This window comes from Petaurus breviceps, unplaced genomic scaffold, assembly GCF_028583685.1.
Source record: "Petaurus breviceps papuanus isolate PSGF00001 unplaced genomic scaffold, PetGlider_PUasm1.0 90339, whole genome shotgun sequence".
NCBI lineage: Eukaryota > Metazoa > Chordata > Mammalia > Diprotodontia > Petauridae > Petaurus > Petaurus breviceps.
In genome coordinates, this window is record NW_027187223.1 from 355,247 (window position 1) to 374,223 (window position 18,977).

At 44.4% G+C, this 18,977-nt stretch overlaps 1 protein-coding gene across 11 annotated transcripts in view; it reads left to right on the forward strand.

Moving 5' to 3' along the window:
* The window catches only part of ARHGEF9 (Cdc42 guanine nucleotide exchange factor 9), a 270,712-nt gene that overhangs the window by 169,946 nt on the left and 81,789 nt on the right, over nt 1-18,977 (forward strand). For all 11 annotated transcript variants that reach the window (XM_069108283.1, XM_069108284.1, XM_069108281.1 and 8 more), the window contains one exon: nt 10,695-10,874. In XM_069108283.1, the coding sequence (XP_068964384.1) occupies nt 10,695-10,874 (180 nt within the window). The remainder of the gene's footprint in view (nt 1-10,694; nt 10,875-18,977) is intronic.

Below are 18,977 nucleotides of genomic sequence, written 5' to 3' on the forward strand. Positions count from 1 at the left end.
ACCCTGGGGGTAATGGGAAATTGGCATTGGTCCAAGGGGAGAGGTCAAGATATTCATTTGGAAGTCTGCCTTATAGAGAGGAGAGTTGAAGTCATAAGAATGTTTATACACTTTCTCAGGGTGCCGAGAAAAACAAGCAAAGTTACTGGTTGATCTGTGAACTGGGGTGTCCAAAGAGTTGTGGTCTTTTCCTTCTTTGCCTTCATTCCTTGAGCTAGCTTTCAGAATACATTAGCAGCAATGCCTGAGTGAATTAAATAGCTTGCTTGTCATCTAGAAAGCATTCAGTTTCCAGTTTAAGGTCAACCATTTCACTTTTGCAAGGCAAAGCAATAAAACCATCTTGTCAAGATGGCATGGAGGGGGCTGCTAGGTGGCACTGTAGTTAAGAGAGCACCCACCTTGGACTTATGAGGACCTAAGTTCAAATCCGGCCTCAAACACTTGACACACTTGCTAGCTGTGTGACCTTGGGCAAGTCACTTAACCCCAATTGCCCTGCCTTCTCCCCTCCAAAAAGGCCAAAAAAAAAAATGGCATGGAGCATCTGAATGAAGCAGGAACTTGAATTCCCTTCCCTTAGGTGTTTAGTAATGCACTGAGGAATTTAAAAGGGACATCAGGAGCTAGAAGGGCCCCCAGGGATCCGATACAGGCCAACGCCCTCTAGCTGACAGGGGATGGAATAGCTCAGATTCTGAGGTGAAGTGAAGTGTCCAAGGTCCCACATAGGATCATTGCTCTTAAGCTGGAAGGGACCTCAGTGGTCATCTAGTTCAACCCCCTCATTTTACAAATGGGGAAACTGAGGCCGGCCAGGGGAAGTGACTTCACACAACCCATAAAATGCAGAGCTGGTTCGCAAGCCAGTTTCCTCTGATATTCTCTCTAGTGCCTGTTCCCCCATGCCAGGGACAGCCTCAAGGTGGCAGGTTCCCCAGCCCTGATCTAGTTTCTGTCAGAATTTGTTCCTTGAATTTCCTCTGGGTCCTGTTAATTCAGCCTTGCATATAAACACGTGCCCTTTGTGATTGTTAGTGTAGCCTTAGCAGAGGAGGGTGCAGCATGAAAAAATGTTGGGGTGCTATCTTCAAAGGACCCCTCATTTCTTTGCTTGGTGGATTATCCATCGCTTTCCTTTTTCTACTAAGAAGACAATTGAGTCCCATTCCCTGACACTTCTCAGCTGTGTGTGACCTTGCACTGTGAACCATAGTTTTCTCATCTGGAAAATGGAAATAATAGTGCTTACTCCAGCTACCTCCTGAGGTGATTGTGAGGATCAGGAGATAATGCATGCACTATTGCTTTATAAACCTGCAAGTCTGTGGAGACCTGAGGTGTGATTAAAACATTATTTCTGTGCTTCATTCTGTAAGCAAAGGATTCTTTAATAATTTGAATAATCCTTCCCTGGTGGGTGTTCTGTTCTAAGACTTTGGCATTGGGGAATATCAGGTATGTTCAAAGCGGCAGGTGTGCTCAGAGATTCCAGCCTCAAACAATGGGCTAATCTATATCCATTCAACATACAGCTCTATATTTGGGTTTCTCAAGTCAGAGGCGCAAGGATGAGATGGGGGTTTTTAGCAGTCTGTCAGAAGTCAGAAGCTCAGGGGGATTCAGCAGACAGAAATTTCTGGATGAGCCCCTGAAGTGAATGGAACCCAGGATTGCATCTAGAGTCCAAGAATAAGGAGGTTCAGGTACCTCTGACCAGGCCTGGTCAGACCCCAGCTAGAGAAGTGGCTCCCAAAGGGTAGAACCAGGAGTAGTGGAGGATTACGTTGTAGAGAGGTCTGTTTTGGTTGATGTAAGAGAAAATTTCTTAATAATTAGAATTAATCAGAAGTGACGTGGGCAACCTCCAGAAATATAGTGAGCTCTTCCTTATTGGAGGTGATATATATTCAGGTGATATTCTAGACAGTCTATTATAATTGTACTCTGGTTGATCTAGCTGGCCTCTGAGGTCAGACATTCTTTGGTTCGGTAAAGTGGGTGCTGTCCCCTTCTCTGGACTCCTGGGACCTGACTTGAACAGACCACTTGGTGGCAGATGGTGTTTGGGGTGAAGACTGTGTTGCTGTGACTTTGCAGGAAAGAAACTTGCTTCCTGGGCCCAAAGGGCAGTCCAAGAAGAGACAGGGGGAGAAAGAAGGAGCAGAAGGCCAGCCTATTGTTCTCTTCATTGTTACACGGTCCTCCCACCCTCCTTGGTGACCTGGTGGCATGTGGCCAGAAGATCCCACCTCTAGCAGCAGCCCCAGGGAGGTGGATCAGGAAGGTCAATGCAGTGGCCATCCTTCCTTTGTCCTGGCGACTCCCAGAGTGACTAAGGCCAATATAGAGCTTCCTGAGAGATAAGCTAGGTTCCTTCACAGACCTTTCTCAAGCAGGAGGCCTCCCATAAATTTTTTCGTTTGTTTGTTTTTTTGGGGGGAAGGCAGGGCAATTGAGGTTAAGTGACTTGCCCAAGGTCACATGGCTAGTAAGTGTTAAGTATCTGAGGCCGGATTTGAACTCAGGTCCTCCTGACTCCAGGGCAGGTGCTCTATTCATTGCAGTGCCACCTAGCTGCCTTGTCCCATCAACTTTTGATGGTAGAGTCTTTGGCCTTGTTCCCTTTAGGTGGAGAAAGGTAGTTTTGCCACAATCAGAACCTGCCCCATGGCCACATGGTAACCAGTAAAGGATGTCAGAGACTACAGGGAGCTTAGAACATAGAATATTCGATCTTGGAGTGATCCTAGAAGTCATCCAGTTCAGCACCCTGAAGGGGGAAGAGGAACCTGAGACGTCAGAGAAGTCATTCTTCTTTCCTAGGGTAACACAGCTAAGTTCATGGCAAAATCAAACCTAGGCTCTAGGTCTCCAGAGAGCACTTCCTCATCTAACCTGGCCATGAAGGCCCCTTCTTTCGCTAGTTTCTCCCTTGACATTAATGAAGGCTTCATGTGAATCCACAAAGCTGTAATCAAAAAGAAAGGAGAAAAAGGGCAAGGGGAGAGGGCTTTGGTTTCCAAGTGGCTGGGCCTTCTCATTGCTCAGTTATCATAATCCAAGCAGGGTGCTGCTGCCGCAGGCTCCAGATGACATTGGCGTATCAATGCGGGAAGGCCTTTCTCTGGCCCTCCTGTCTCCCTATTGTTTCAGTATCACCAGGAGGTCAAGTTCATGGCTGCCATCTTTTCAGTCATGGGACTGACATCAGAGAGACCACTCGAGTTTTGTTTTATTTCATTTTTATTACCCTTCTCCCTTCTGCTTGATGCTTTAAAAATGTCCTTATTGCTGGCAGCTACCCTGAGCTAATTAAATATCTATTTTCAGTGTTAGTCTTTAGCTTGAATACTGGAGCAAATCAGAGGAGCTTTGGAAATCTGGCCGAGGGCCATGGTCCCAGACCTGGCCCCTGAGTAACATCTCTTTCCACCAGTAATTGCCCTCTCCCAGAGAGGGCTGGATGACTTGGCACGGAATCCTAGGTTCTAGGAGCGTATTACCTCCTTGGGGGTAGTAGGGACTGGCATCTCTTTGTTATATCCAGAGCACCTAGTCCAGTGCCTGACCCAAAGCCAGCCTTTAATGGATGCTTGTTGAATTGAATCAAATTAGAGGCATAGGATCTGAGATTTAGAGCTAGGAGGCCCTTAGAGGCCAGCAAATCTAACCTCAATTTATAGAAGAGGAACCTTAATCACAAAATGGGGCAGTGACTTGGCCAGGATCTCTTAGCTAATTTTGATGTCTTTAAGACTCCCAAGTTCAGAGCTTATCTAGTATGCTGTGTTGCCCCTAATTAAATTAAATTGAGCCAGAGCTGAGAAGGATTGGAGATCACCTCGTGCAACCCCCTCATCTTACAGATAGGGAGACTGAGTCCAAGAGAACAGAAATGACAGTCCAGATCAACCAGCTAGTAAGTAACTATATTGGCCTCCTGGGGCAAGAGATGCTTAAGATTTGCCAATTCTCTTGGGCCTTTCTCTCCTCCCTCTGTGCTTGTAACTCCTGTAAGCAGAATGGGGGAGGAAGAGGCTTGGAAAAGCTTTTTTCCAAGGCTCCCACACACTGAAGGAAGGGTGTCTCTACCGTACTGTCCCGTGGCCAAGAACTATTTGTAGTTAACTCAATGCCCACTGACATATTTATCGCCTGCCTGCAGCATGGGAACAGGAGGAGGAGGGGGAGTGAGGGAGAGAAAGCCAGGGCTTTGGGTGGGGGGGAACAGCATGGAATCTGTTCATGAATAGAACGAATTCTGCCTCTCGACATATGGGTGTCAGAGCCTGCCTGCCCTCTGCCGCTAGCACAGGTCATAGATGGACTTCCTGCCTCCAAGGGGGCTGAACTCTGTGCACCTCAGGCTCCTTCCTATTCTGGGCCTCTCTGATTCCATGACTGTGAGACTGGGCTTGGCTGCCCAGGTGGTTGGTTTCTGCCATTTTTAGTGGAAAGAACCCTGGCTGTAGACTGAGAAAAAAAAAACTGGGCTCAAGGCTTGGCCATGCCCCTTACTGGGTGAACTAGAGCTTATCACAGCCTCCATTTTCTCCCTTTTAAAATGGAGATAATAAATCTGGCCTCAGACATGGAACACTTACTAGCCATGTGACCTTGGGCAAGTCACTTAACCCCAATTGCCCTGCCCTCCCCCCTCCAAAAAAAAGGCAAAAAAAATTGAAATATTACCTACTCTCTCTCTTTTAGTCAACAAGATTTTAAGCAGCTGCTTTGTGCCTGGCAATAGTGCTAAGCCAAAGGTATACAGGGACAGAGGTGAAACAGCCCCTGCCCAGAATGGGCTTTCATTCTATCAGTACAGATTAGTCAAATATTGAAGCCAGAAGGCTTGTTAAAGAATATATTGTCTTATCTTGTCCAGCCTCTTTGATTAAAAAACAAACAAACAAACAAAAAAACAAAGGAAGGCTAGAGCTGAGCCCCAGCAAGGAAGATCACTTGCCTTTGCTCATATGATGCCAACCCAGCTCTTGGGACTCCAATGCCCTTTTCAGAAATGTCACCATGGGACAGTGAGGTGGCACAGTGAACAGAGCACTAGCCCTATAGTCAGGAGGACCTGAGTTCAAATTTGGCCTCACTTGACACTTGCTGTGTGACCTTGGTCAAATCATTTAACCCCAATTGCCTTGCCTTTCCCCCTCCAAAAAAAAAAAAAAAAAGAAAAAGAAAAGAAATGTCACCATGAAAAGACCAGGTAGGAATGGTGCTTTACCTTAGGTTACACTATAGTTCTTAATTGGCATGGGGTCTGGGAATCAGGTCTCCTAATATCCAGTGGTTGTGCTTTGACTTGTAAACTACACTAAGAAATGCTCTGAATGGTGGTTGGTTGCTGTTTCACAAATGATGCCACTTGCTGACTGTTGTGGGTATTGTTGTGGAGAGAAAGACTGGACCAGAGGAGCTATGCACATATATAAGGAAAAAGAATAGAATTCAATTAAATGGTGGTCATTGTAGCTCCAGTGCCCAGCACACACAGTAGGCATTTAATACAATTGAATTCAGGGGCAGCTAGGTGGCACAGTGGATAGAGCACTGGCCCTGGAGTCAAGAGGACCTGAGTTCAAATCCAGCCTCAGACACTTAACACTTACTAGCCGTGTGACCTTGGGCAAGTCACTTAACCCTAATTGCCCTACCTTCCCCTCTCCAAAAAGCAAACAATAAGATAAATAATAAAATTGAATTCAAAATCAGTTCTCTAGAAATTTGAGGGTCTGATTAAGGGCCCACTTTTCTGTGTGTGGTCCTAAAGCAAAGCTCTGGGGCTTAAGAAGGGGCAACTCCCTACTGCTCCCAGCTTCTCTGCCCAATGTCGATGCCAATTTCTCCAGCACACATCTGCAGACATATCTGAGGCCAGGGCAGATGCTTTACTTAGCACTTCTTTTAGTGCCTTGCATCTGGCCAGCATTCAATCCATACCTGGCCTCTAGGTCTAGTCAGCTCTGCTCCATATAAGCTTTGTCATCTGCACCAAGTCCTTTTGTATCTCTGGGTCTCAGTTTTCTCTTTTGTAATTGAGTTAGAGGATCTCAAAAATTTCTTCCAGCCCTGTAGAATGAACACCACATTTGGAATTAGGAAAACCTGAATTCAAATCCTGACTCTGATGCTTAATAGTGAGGAGGCCCTGGGCAAGTTACTCTTCTTCCCTGACCTTCAGTTTCCTCAGCTGTAAAATGGGGATAATTATGTTTATACTGCTAACCTCGTAGGGGTATTGTGAGGAAAGCACTTTATAATCCAAACACTATGTAATAATGGGAATTATTTTTATTCAAAAGTCCCTTAGAAGTCTACCATTGATTTTCTAAAATCTGTGTCAGATCTAAGACTATGAATGGCAAGGGCAAAGATTGAATGTAATAATGAAAAAATGTTTATTAAGTATTTGCTATGTGCTAAGCCTTGCAGATAAAAATAAATATAAAAGTGAGACAATCCTCATGTGCAAAGAACTCCATTCTAATGGGATAAGAAAGCATATGTAGGGGAGTGGTGGCCAGGGAAAGAAATGTTTTTGTTGGGGGGGGGGTGGAGAAGATGCTGGGAAGCTAAGTTGATCCATAATTAGAACAGTCAATTGACACACCCTATCCAGGAATAATAGGGTTATGACAATGTTGATTTGATTACTGACCCCAGAGTAAGAGGCAGAGAGAGGGAGGTAATATATGGATGCTGTGATGGCCAGAGTGGACAGCTGGCTGGGATGGGAAGTATGTTCTGGTCTGATAGTCTAGAACTGCTTGGGTGGAATGGGCTAATTGAATAGCTCTCACTGATTTAGCTATCAAATGGTTTGTTGCCTGTCACCTCTCCCAGTATTTCCACTTGAGACTTTTGGAGCCATTGGGTGCCACTTTACTTAGGAAACCAGTGTATCACTGGGTGGCATCTTTCCTGGACCAAAGCCTTATTCTTCTCCATCCCAAAGCAAGTCTGCATATACCAAGGAGATAAGATTCATAGGCTTATAGGTTCCTAGATCTAAAACTGGAAGGAACCTTCAATTTCATCTAAGTCCTTCATTTTATGGAGGAGGAACTTGTGAGGCTCAGAGGGGAAGTGACTTGCTCAAGGTAAAATGGTTAGTAAGTGACAGAGAGAGGATTTGAACCTACATCTTCTGACTCCAAATTCATTACCCTTTCCACTATATCACATTTGCCCATAGCATGCAAAGAGCACCAACTAGAGTCGGGAGACCCAAGTTCAAGTCCTAACTCTGAAACATTTTCTTTTTTTCCATATTAGCCATGTTAAAAAAAATAAGAAGGATAAAGAGAAAAAAATATATACTTCAGGGGTGGCTAGGTAGCACAGTGAATAGAGCACTAGCCCTGGAGTCAGGAAGACTGGAGTTCAAATGTGACCTCAGACACTTGACACTTACTAGCTGTGTGACCTTGGGCAAGTCACTAACCCCAATTGCCCCTCCAAAAAGCAAATACACACACACACACACTTCATTCTGTAGTCTTGAGTCCATAATTCTCTCTCGGGATGTAGATAGCATGTTTTATTATTAATCCCTTTGGAATTGTGATGGATCACTGTTGATCACATTGCTCAGAGTTGCTATGACTTTCACAGTTGATCATCCTTACAATATTGCTGTTATTCTTCTCCTGGTTCTGCTCACTTGACTTTGCTCATATAAGTCTTCCCAGGTTTCTCTGAAACTATCCCCTTCATCATTTCTTATAGCACAATAGTATTGCATCACATTCGTATATCACAATTTGTTCAGCCATTCCTCAATTGATAGGTTCCAATTCTTTGTCACCACAAAAAGAGCTGCTATAAATATTTTTGTACAGATAGGTCTCCTTCCCTTTACTTTGATCTCTTTGGGATACAGACCTAGTAGCAGTATTGCTGGATCAAAGGGTACACATACTTTTATAGCCCTTTGGGCATAGTTCCAAATTACTCTCTAAAATAGGGACACTAATGCACTGTTGGTGAACAAATGTCCCTATTTTCCCACATCCCCCTCCAGCATTTGTCATTTTCCTTTTCTATCATCTTGGCTAATCTTCCACTGAGTTTCTATATGCCCTTGGACAAGTAATTTTTTTTTCCTCTCCAGTCTCAGTTTTTCCCTCCTTTAAAAAGAAAGCATTCAAATAGACTATCTTGAAGGTATGTTTCAGCTAGAAGAATATTTAAATCAATGAATCAGGTGATTAGGGGAGTCAGGGGAAAAAAAAGATTGAGTTCCTAATATAAAGTTCTATACTTGAGTTTTTAAAAAGTCAATGACATCAGTGGGTGGGCAGGGAGAGAGGTGGTTAGATATTTCAGAAGGAAAAGATCTGAGAAGTTTTGTGGATTTTAATAAGGTAAGAATCAACAGTGACATGGCTGCCCCCCACCCCCCCAAAAAAAGAAAAAGAAAAACCTTGAGCTAAGACTTCATTAGTCTCAGGGGGTGGGGAACCTGGGGCCTCAAGGGCATATGTGGCATTCTAGGTCCTCAGATGCAGCCTTTTGACTTGCAGATAAAGATATTTTTATTAAAGGGATTTGTTCTGGGAAGTTTGGATTCTATCAAAGGACCACCCTTGAGGACCTAGAGGGGATTTGTTCTGTGAAGTTGGGATTCAGTCAAAGGGCCACACTTGAGGACCCAGAGGGTCACATGTAGCCCTGAGGCCACAGGTTCCCCATCCCTGATTGAGGCCTAGTATCCAGAAGGAAGGAACTTCATCCCACAGTCCTCTGCTGTGGTCAGGTCACATCTGAAGGGCTGTGTTCATTTAGGAGGGGTGTTGATAAACAAGAGAATGTCCAGAGAGGGAGACACAGGGTATTGGCAGACCTTGGAGTTATCCCATAAGAGGATCAGTTGAAAGAAATGTGGGTAGTAGCCTGGAAAAGAGGAGGCAGCTCTTGAGATATCTGAAGACAGTAATTGTTGGCACCCCCACCCCCACCCCCACTATGGTGAAGTTGGGTTACAAGGAATCTGTTTGACCTCAGATGTCAGAATTAGGAACATTGACTAGAAGTAGCAGGTAGTTTAGTAAACTTAAAGGACAGTATATTTGAAGTCAGATGACCTGTGTTCAAATCCCAACTCTGAAATTTACTGCTTATTTAACCTTGGGTAAGTCCCTTCCCGTCCCTTCCCTGTCCCTCAATTTCCTCCTCTATAAAACGCTGGAGTTGCCATGTCTGACTTTGGACAAGTCCCTTCCCCTCCCTGTGCCTCAGTTTCCTGCTCTGTAAAAGGATAGCGTTGAGGTAGCCTGGCCTCTGAGGTCCTTTCCAGTCTTAGTGGCCTCTTGAGTTACAAAGAAGCATGTTATACCTTATAAGGAAGCATTAATTTCTTAAGAAGCAGAGCTGTTCAAAAGTCAAATGGGCTTGCCTGGGGCAATAGTGAGTTTCTGGTCCCTGAAGCGTCAAGGAGGCTTGAAGACCCCAGCATGGGGCATGTCGGAGAGCAGATCACTGCTTGGGAGTAATTTTCTTGCAACTCAGATTTTGTGATCCATCTGCCTGAGATAACTGTCATTCCTGAAAACAAGGGATGGCCGAAGTGACCTCTGAGGGCTCTTGCTACTCCAAGATTCTGGCAGGCCAAAATGCCATATGCTTGGCATGCTCATGATTGCCTGGCCAGGACTGAGCCTGTCTGGGAGACTGTAGTCTTAGACCTGGGCCTTTTACTGGCACCTGTATGTTTCAAATGTACAGCCTTGATCTCACCAGGGTATCTTTGGCAGAGAGTGCGTGTGTGTGTGTGTGTGTGTGTGTGTGTGTGGTGAAGAGAGGGGGTTTGGGTCCTGGTGGCCACATTTCCTCATGCCCAGGGCAGCCTCTAACTTTCTGTATGACCTTGGATGAGTCATTCATCCCTTTTCTCCAGGCTTCAGTTTCCCCATCTGGAAAATCATAGGGATTAACCCATGCCCTCAGTTTCACCAGGCAGTCTCAGAGATGGTTGACAGATTATCTGCTGGGTGCATAGGGCTTCTTGGGAAGAAGAGAAATTCCCTCTCCCGGTATTGACCTCACTAGGTGCTAGATTGGCCTTCAGGGTAGCCAGTGACCTCCAGGACTGGCTTCTCATGTGTTTAAAGAATGTAGGAGTATGTTGTACATGGGGCTGGGGATCCTAGAAAGATGTGGTCAACTCTCTATTCTCCACCATCAGAGAAGATGTGTGTAGCATGAATATTTGAAATCATACATAATCCCAAACTTAACTGGTACCAACTCACCCCCTCCAATCTTTCTCTATAAGAAGAATGGTATATTGGAATTTCTCCTCTTCTAGTATACTTACTAGCAGCAGGATTAGAAGGATGAGTGGGGGACCAGGAACTTGGGTAAGGCCTACACTGGCTCATAATTGGCTAAGGCATCCTGTCCCTCTCCAGGCCTCACTTTCTTTCTCTAGCAAATGAGGAGCTTGAACTAGTTGGCATCTGATGACCTTCCTAGCTCCTAAATCTTATGTTCCCATAGGAACCTGTGATCACACCCTCTGGATGACAGAGAGTTGACTGTGGTGTTAGAGGGGGCAGTCCAATTCATTGAATTTCTTTCCCCATATGAATTCAAAGTAGGCCAGGGGGCTGAACAATGGGGTCAGGAGTGACCAATCAGTTGAGACTAAGCCTTTGCTATTATTCTCTCTTTAGCTGATCAGCGGAGGTTCCATCGTAAGTGCTGAGGCAGTATGGGATCATGTCACCATGGCCAACCGGGAGTTGGCGTTTAAGGCGGGCGACGTCATCAAGGTCCTGGATGCTTCCAACAAGGACTGGTGGTGGGGCCAGATCGATGATGAAGAGGGATGGTTTCCTGCCAGCTTTGTGAGGGTGAGTGATTACTATCCCCCTTACCACCCTAACCTGACTCGTCTACATGCCCTTCCCCTTCTACTAGTCTCTGTTCCTCAATTCCCCCCATTTCCTAGTCTACTTTTTATCCTTTTCTTCCCTTCTCTTCCTCTTTGCCTTCAGTCTCCTCCATTTGCTTTTTCATTTCCTTTCTCTGTCTCTGTCTTTGTCTCTGTCTCTGTCTGTCTCTTCTTTTCCTTCTCCCACTGTGACCTTTGGCGTGTTTGATCTTGAGCAGCAATTAGAGGACCTGAGCTCAGATGTTACTGACACTATACCTTTTGTTTGTACCCTTCCTCCCCTTCTCTCTCTCTATTTTTAGTACTCCTCCTTCCCCCTGATTCCCTCCCTTACCAGTTCTCCCTCCCTTATTCTTCTTCTACTTTCTCCCCCTATTTTCTACCCCCATTTCTCCTCTCTCCCCTTATATCTTCTCCTTCCTCTCTCCTCCCTTTTCTCCTTCTCCCTCCCCCTTTCTCTTCTTCCTTCATCCCCCCATTTCTCCTCCTGCCTTCCCCCTTTTCTCCTCTTCCTTCCCTCCCTCCATTTCTCCTCTTCCCTCCCCCCATTTCTCCTCCTCCCTTTTCTCTTCTTCCCTCCTCCTCCCCCTCTCACCCCCCTTTCTTTTCCTTTCCTTGATTCCCTCAGTTGCTGAAATGTCATCACCACAGCAAGGTTGTTGCAGGGCTGTCTTTGCGCTGTTAATGTGAGGAGTGTGGGGCTTCTTTCCCTGAGGGACTGTACATTTTGATTGCAGATTTTTCTCTGTAGTTCAGTTCTAGACAGTTCTGGAGGAGGGAGCTAAGGGGGAAGCAGACAGCCTGAAAACCCCCCTGGAGACTTACTCTTAGAAGCTGTGCAGTGCTTGGCCTTCTTCTCCTTCTCATAGGCACTTGGGGCAGGGTTCCAAAAGGTCTGAAAGGCCTCATGCCCCAAGCTGACCAGACTGTGTACCGAAAAGATCATGGCCCCAGCAGTTAGGGAGCTTCCAAATGAGTGTTGCCACTCCCTCAGCATGTGCCCCTGGGCAAGTCATTTACCCCTCCAAGCTTCAGTTACCTTGTCCATAAAATGGGGAGATTGGAGAAGATGCTCTACAAGGTTCCTTTTGTTTCTAAAACCAGAATCCTTTGCTCTCTGAGGGCCCTTCCAACTCTGGCATTCTGTAGTTCTATGAATCTTAGCACCTAATTTTCGCACTCTGTAAAATGACAGGCTAATACCTGTCCTATGTACTTTCCCACGGTGATATGAGGATGGAATGAGCTCATTGATGCCCAAGTACATGGGAAAGCCAAGATGCCCCCAAGAATGGGGGTGTTGTGATTGCCATCTCTGAATCTCAAGGATGTAAAGCTGCTCTTAGGGCATTTTTAATTCAACCCCCATCTACAAGGAAATTCCTTTTAAGATCCCCCAACCAAAGTGGTCATTTTGAACACTTGCTTGAAGTTGTCCAAAGATGGGGAGCTCCCTACCTTCTGGGGCAGTTTCCTCTTCTTTAGTGATCACTAGAAATCCAACATGCAAGTCTCTTAGGAGAATATCTGCTGGAGAGGCATCCTTGGCTGGAAATAGGGGTTCTTTGTCTTTGTTGTTTTGTGAGACCCTCGGGCAGTCCATCTGGGTAGGGAATCCTGTGGACCTCAGAATCATGTTTTTATTTTTTTGGAGACAATTGGGGTTAAATGACTTGCCTAGGATCACACAGCTAGTAAGTGTGAGGCTGGATTTGAGGTCCTCCTGACTCTGGGGCCTATCCTCTATCCACTGCAGTGCCACCTAGTGGCCCCAGAATAGTTTTTTTAAACACATAAATAAAATACACAAGATTACAAAAGATTATATTAAATATACATTATAAATTATAATATAAATTAATTAATATAATAAATTATAACATAAACGTATTAAAACAACTATTAGAATATTTGTTTTTGGGTTTTGTTTTGTTTTGTTTTTTAGAGTCATAGACTCCAGGTTAAATAAGTGTAAAGAATGATGGATCTGGAATCTGAAGTCCTGGATTTGAATCCAAACTCTGATACTTACTAACCACGTAGCTGTGAGCATTTCCCCTTTCTGGGCCTCAGTTTCCCCTTCTGCAAAATGAGAGCATCATACTCGATGACCTCTAAGATCTTTTCCAGCCCCAGACCTATGATCCTGTGACCCTGAACTATAATTCTGAGTCTACCAAAGAACACCACTGTCCACCTTGTTCCTTGTTATGGGAGAGACCTTATAAGATACCCATGGGGCATCTGGTATCCACTTTGATAACAGGATTCCCAAAAGCTTGTCTTAGTGGGCTTATGTATCTTTTTTTAAGCTACCATTTATTAAGCACCTATATGCCTGTCGCTATACTAAATAGTTTATAAACATTACATCATTTTCTTCTCACAACAACCCTGGGAGATGGGTGCTATTATTATCCCCATTTTGCAGATGAGGAGACTGAGGGAAGTGACTTGCTTAGGATCACACAGCTAGGAAGTGTTTGAGGCTAGATTTTAGCTCAGGTTTTTCTGACTCCAGACCCAGCACTCTAGGCACTATTATGGCACTGCTACCTATCTTTTCTAGCTACATTGGACACCTAAGAGCTCTTGTTGCTGAGACATCTGATCTCTTCCTAACTTCTGAATATGGTGCAGTTTTCAAATTTCAGATTTGGAAGACTCCAGAATCCCAGGGATGAGGAACCTGTGGCCTCAAAGCCACATGTAGCTTTCTAGGTCCTCAAGTGCAGCCCTTTGACCAAATTGGTTGGTCACATTTGAGGACCTAGAGGACCACATGTGGCCTCAAGGCTGCATGTTTCCCACCCCCACTCCAGACTGCTCTGTGGGGCTGGGTGTAGATAGAACTCTGACTCTGGGAATCCTGAACTGGAAGTCTCATGGTTGGGACTGAGGGAGAACTGAGTTCTGTGGTAGAGAAAATCCATGAGGATGCTATTCATGAGATATTAAGGTGTCAAGTCCCTGAGACAGTGGCATCAAGGATTCTGCAAGCTTTATGTCAGTTACTGATACTCCACTTTAATGGAGGCTGGATCAAATTAGCCTGGACCAAGAAGAATCCAGAGAGATATGGCAGTGGCAACAAATGATTTCTTCTGCTTTCGTTGACCATTCCTAGAGAGTCAGTGTGCCGTGGTGGAAGGAGCTAATGGCCGGAGGCTGTATCATCTTGGGCACATGACTTCACTCAGCCATCAAATGAAGTAGAAGAGTCCTCCTAAGCTTTAAAATCCAATGATCCAAAGAGGCAACTCTCCTGTCTGGTCCATAGTTTCCATATGTATAAAATGGAGGTGATAATAGGGGCAAAGAACCCTAGATTTGGAGATTCCAATCCTTACTCTCTCACATAACTCCATGTGAAGCAAGACTTTTGTAAAGTAAAAGGAGTTGGATTAGATTGTTCTGGAGATCTTCTCTAGCTCTTACATTTTCTGATTCCATTTGCTGTGTCTCCTGGGGCCATTTTGCGAATTAAATGAAATAATGGCCAAGAAAGGGCTTTGCCACCATAGTGGGTTGTCTAAATGGAAGGTGCTATGGTTCCCTGAATAATGAGGAGCTGACTAGGGCTTTAGGAATTTGGCCATCTGAACAGCCTCCTTTCTCATCCTCTCACTTGTCTAGAGGAGCAGGCGACAATGTCTAATAGAAGCTGTCTCTGGAGAGAATAGGAGAGGCATCGCTTGTATTTGACCCCATGGCTCCCACCCCCCCCCACTAATGCTGGTGCCTGGCAACAGTTGGTGCTGTTGTCATCCCCAGCACCAGCCTCACTTCTCTTAATGACCCATCATGCTAGCTGTCATATAATAATTGATTGCAGGCTTTCAAACCCTATTGCTAGTTTTAACACAGACCAGCTTCACGGGTGGCAAATTTGCTGGGCACAGTGTAAATTGGTGCCATAATGGGTCCCAAATCAATCCATGACCATTTCCTGAGTGCTCATAACTACCCAGCAATATACCAAGCTCTATGGGGTGGGAGTAGGGGAGGGAGGATCTAAGGAAAAGGGCATAGAGTTAGAACAGGTCTTAAAATCTAGAATTTCAGAGCTGAGAGGAAACTGACAAATCACAGCATCATAGCTAGAACTTAGAATGTTAAAATTGGAAAATATCTTTGACCAAAGAACATCAGAGATGGTAGAATATAGAACATGGAGTGGGAGACCTAGAAAGGGTCTTAGAGCATAGCATGTCAGAGCTAAAAGTAACCTGAAAACACAGTATGTCATAGAACCCAGACTGCTTCAGTTGGGAGGAACCTTAGAACATAAATGATCAGAATGGGGAGGGACTTTAGAACATGGAATGTCTACTTGTAGAGATCTTTGAACATGGAATATCAGAAGAGAAGGACCTTAGAATACAGACTGTTTTAGCGATGAGGGATGGTAGGGCATAGAATGTCAGATCTAGGAGAGACCTTAGAACATTGATTGTCAGAATTGGAAAGGATCTTGGAGGTCTTAAGAGCAAGGAGGGACCTTAGAACACAATGTTAGGACTGAGAGGGACCCTAGAACAGAGATATCAGAGCTCAGGAGAACCTTAGAACATAGAATATCAAAGCTGGGAAGGGCCTTAGAACCAAGAAAGTCAGAGCTGAGGAGGTACTTAGAATAAAGAATGTCACAGACAGGAGAGGCTTTATATCTTAGAATGTCAAAGGGAAGAGAGGTATCTAAGCTGGGAGGGACCTTAGAAGAGAGAATGTCAGAGCTGGAAGAGGACTTAGAAAATAAACTATCAGACCTGAGAAAAGACACAGAAGGTCAGAGCTGGGAGGGCCTTAGAATAGGGAAGGTCAGAGCTGGGAGGGCCCTTAGAACAGTGAAGGTCAGAGTTGGGAGGGCCTTAGAACAGGGAAGGTCAGAGCTGGGAGGGGCCTTAGAACAGAGGACATGAAATCCTTCTCATCAAAACAGCCCTTCAGATATCTGAAGACAATTATGTCTTTCCTAAACCTTTTCTTCTCCATACTAACCTTCTTCAATTCCTTCAACCTATCCTCATGTGGGATAGACTCCGAACTTCACAATTCTGGACATGGCAGCTTGTCAGTGTCCTTCCTAATCTCCAGTGCCCAGACCTAAGCTCTGTACCCCACCTCACCTAGCCTGAGACACTATCAGACTGACTCATTATGCTTGGAGTCCACTGACACCCCCAGATCTTTTTCAGACACTGCTGTCCAACCTTGTACTTATGAAGTATAAGACTTTCAGTTTCTCCCTAATGTATTTCAGCCTACAGTATTGGATTCAGCCCAATGCTCTCTCTAGCCTGTCAGTATCTTTTGGGGTTCTCACTCTGCCATCCAGCATATCATCTGCAAATTTAATGAGCACACTCTTTCTGCCTTTATCCAAGTCATCGATAAAGCCATCAAACAGCACAGATCCCTGGGGCACTTCACTGGAGACCTCCTGCCCAATAGATGTTGAATTATTAATGAATTCTCTGAGTCTGTCCATTCACTCAGTTCTACATCCACATCACAGTATTACTGGGATAAACTCTCAAGTGCTTTGTATCCTTCTGATCTCTCACTTAACTAACCTTATCCAGAAAGAAATAAGGTTGGGCTGGCACAACCAAGCCACACTGGATCTTATCACTTTAATCATCTATCCTAGGATTTTTTCAGGAACTAAAGTTAGGGTCTCTGGCCTATAATTTATGAACTATTTTCCCCCTTCTCCAGGCCTGCAGGAGGTCTCCTTTCCATGGCTTCATATCCTGTTCTTCCCAGTCCTTCCGACGTCACTGACATTGGCTCAACCATCCTACCTGCCCATTCTTTCTAAACCTGAGGATGTGGTTCAGCTGGGCTGGGTGACCTGAACTCATTAAGCCTATCAATTAGCACAGGATTGGGGAACCTGTGGCCCTCTAGGTCCTTGGATGTGGCCTTTTAACTGAGTCCAAGTTTGACAGAACAAATCCTTTTCTTAAGGGGATCTGTTCTGTGCAGTTGGGATTCAGTTAAAGGGCTGCCCTTGAAGACCTAGAGGGGATTTGTTCTGGGAAGTTGGGATTCAGTCAAAGGGCCACCCTTGAGGACCTAGAGGGCCACAGGTGGCCTTGAGGCAGCAGCTTCCCCACCCCTGACTTGCACTTTATGATCTTAGGTATCACCTCCCTATTACTTATTTTGCTCTGGCATTTTCTGTTGTAAAAGATGTTGTCTTTTGCAGAAAAATCAGACACAAAAAAGTATCGAGCACTCTCCCTTCTCTCATTAGTTATTGCCATCCCATGCATCCCAAATAGCCATCCTATCTCTTCTTTGATTCTCCTCTTTCCCTAATACAACTTCTTAAGAAAAACTTGTTTTTGTAGAACTAAGTTCCCTTGCCAGCCTCAGCTCTCTGAACTTCATCACTTCTATTAAGTTTTCCAGGGCTGCATCATGTTCCCTTTATTACCTTCTGTCCTCTACACGTACCTTTTCCAAATCTTGCTGGCTTTTGAGTTCCTCTTGCATACACATCAGTCTCTTCAGTCAACTATCGTTTTTCCTCATTGTACTTATTTCCCTTTGTGTCTTCAGAATTTCCATCTTAGAGTTTCTCATCCCTCCCTCCCTAAATTCCTTTCAACCTTTCATAATCTACCTTCCTCATTTCTAGGGTACATGTCAAACTGTGTCTTTCCTCTCTTTATCATGAACTCTAAGAGGGAGTGGTGGTCACTTTTGCCCATTGTTCCCATGCTTTCCACCCCAGCCATTTTCCTATTAATGAAAATTAGATCCAGATTTGAATTTCCCTTATGGGTTCCTTTCAAAAGGTTAAATTTTCATTGAGGCAAGTCAAGAATGAGAGAGAGAGAGAGAGAGAGAGAGAGAGAGAGAGAGAGAGAGAGAGAGAGAGAGAGAGAGAGAGATTCAGATGATGTGTAGATAATTGAAGTCTCCCATCATTCCTCTGTGTTGTGTGTGATCTGTTTTAAAAACTCCTCATCTATTTCTTCTTTCAGGCCAGTTGGTATCTAGTATATTCTGATTACAGACCCTATAAGGTTAACTTGTATCAACTTAGTATGAATCTTTTATGTACATACATACACACAAACACATATGAAGTTGTTTGCCTCCTTGAGTTAGGGCCTTTAAGAACTTCTTGCTTGCTGCCTGAACAGACCTTTAAAAAGTCTTTAAAAGGCCTAGACCTTTGAAGTCATGGATTTTTACTATTAATTCTTTTTTTTTGTTTGTTTTTGGAGGGCAATTGGGGTTAAGTGACTTGCCCAAAGTCATATGGCTAGTAAGTGTACTATTAATTCTTTACTTGAGTTTTGAAACTCTTGTGAACTGCTGGATCAGTTTCCTAAAATGTGACATCCCGAACTAAGTCATGTATGCCAGATAAGTCCTGGCCAGGGCAAGGACAGTAATCTATGTGAGAAGATAGTTACAGATTGCAAGGTCATAATTAAATTCCTGATGAGTGGTACAGGCAGTCACTCCTAAAGCACAGAGTAAATATGGGCACTCCTAGAATGGAGTCTTAAAGAGTGAGTAGAGTTTGACTAAGAGGAGAGGAGAGGGTAAGAATATTCTTGGTGCCTAATTTGTTTACTTTCATAACCTATCATGCATTTGTCAGCCTTAAATTGATCTAAGACCTTGTTAAGCTTATTTTGGGTTTTAACCCCAACCATATCTTGACGAGGCAAGTTTGCTTCCCACTGTATATATAATGTGGACCCATAATGAGTGCAAATCAATTAGCAAACATTAATTGAGTGCTTCCTGTCACATAACAGCATGCTGGGCTCTGTAGGGGACACACGAGAATTACGAGGCACAGACCATCCAGTATCAGAGCTGGAAGGGATTTCAGAGCCTAGGCAGAAACACTGAGAAAGCATTCCAACATCCTCATCCGTAGATTCACGAACTGATAGAGGTTGAAGTAATCTTAGTGTTCATAGGCATTTTATTCCACCTTCTTCATTTTTCAAATGAGGAAACCAAGGCCCAGAGAGTGAAAATGTTCATATTTGATGTTTGTCCAGAAGAGAACAACAAAAAATAAAAA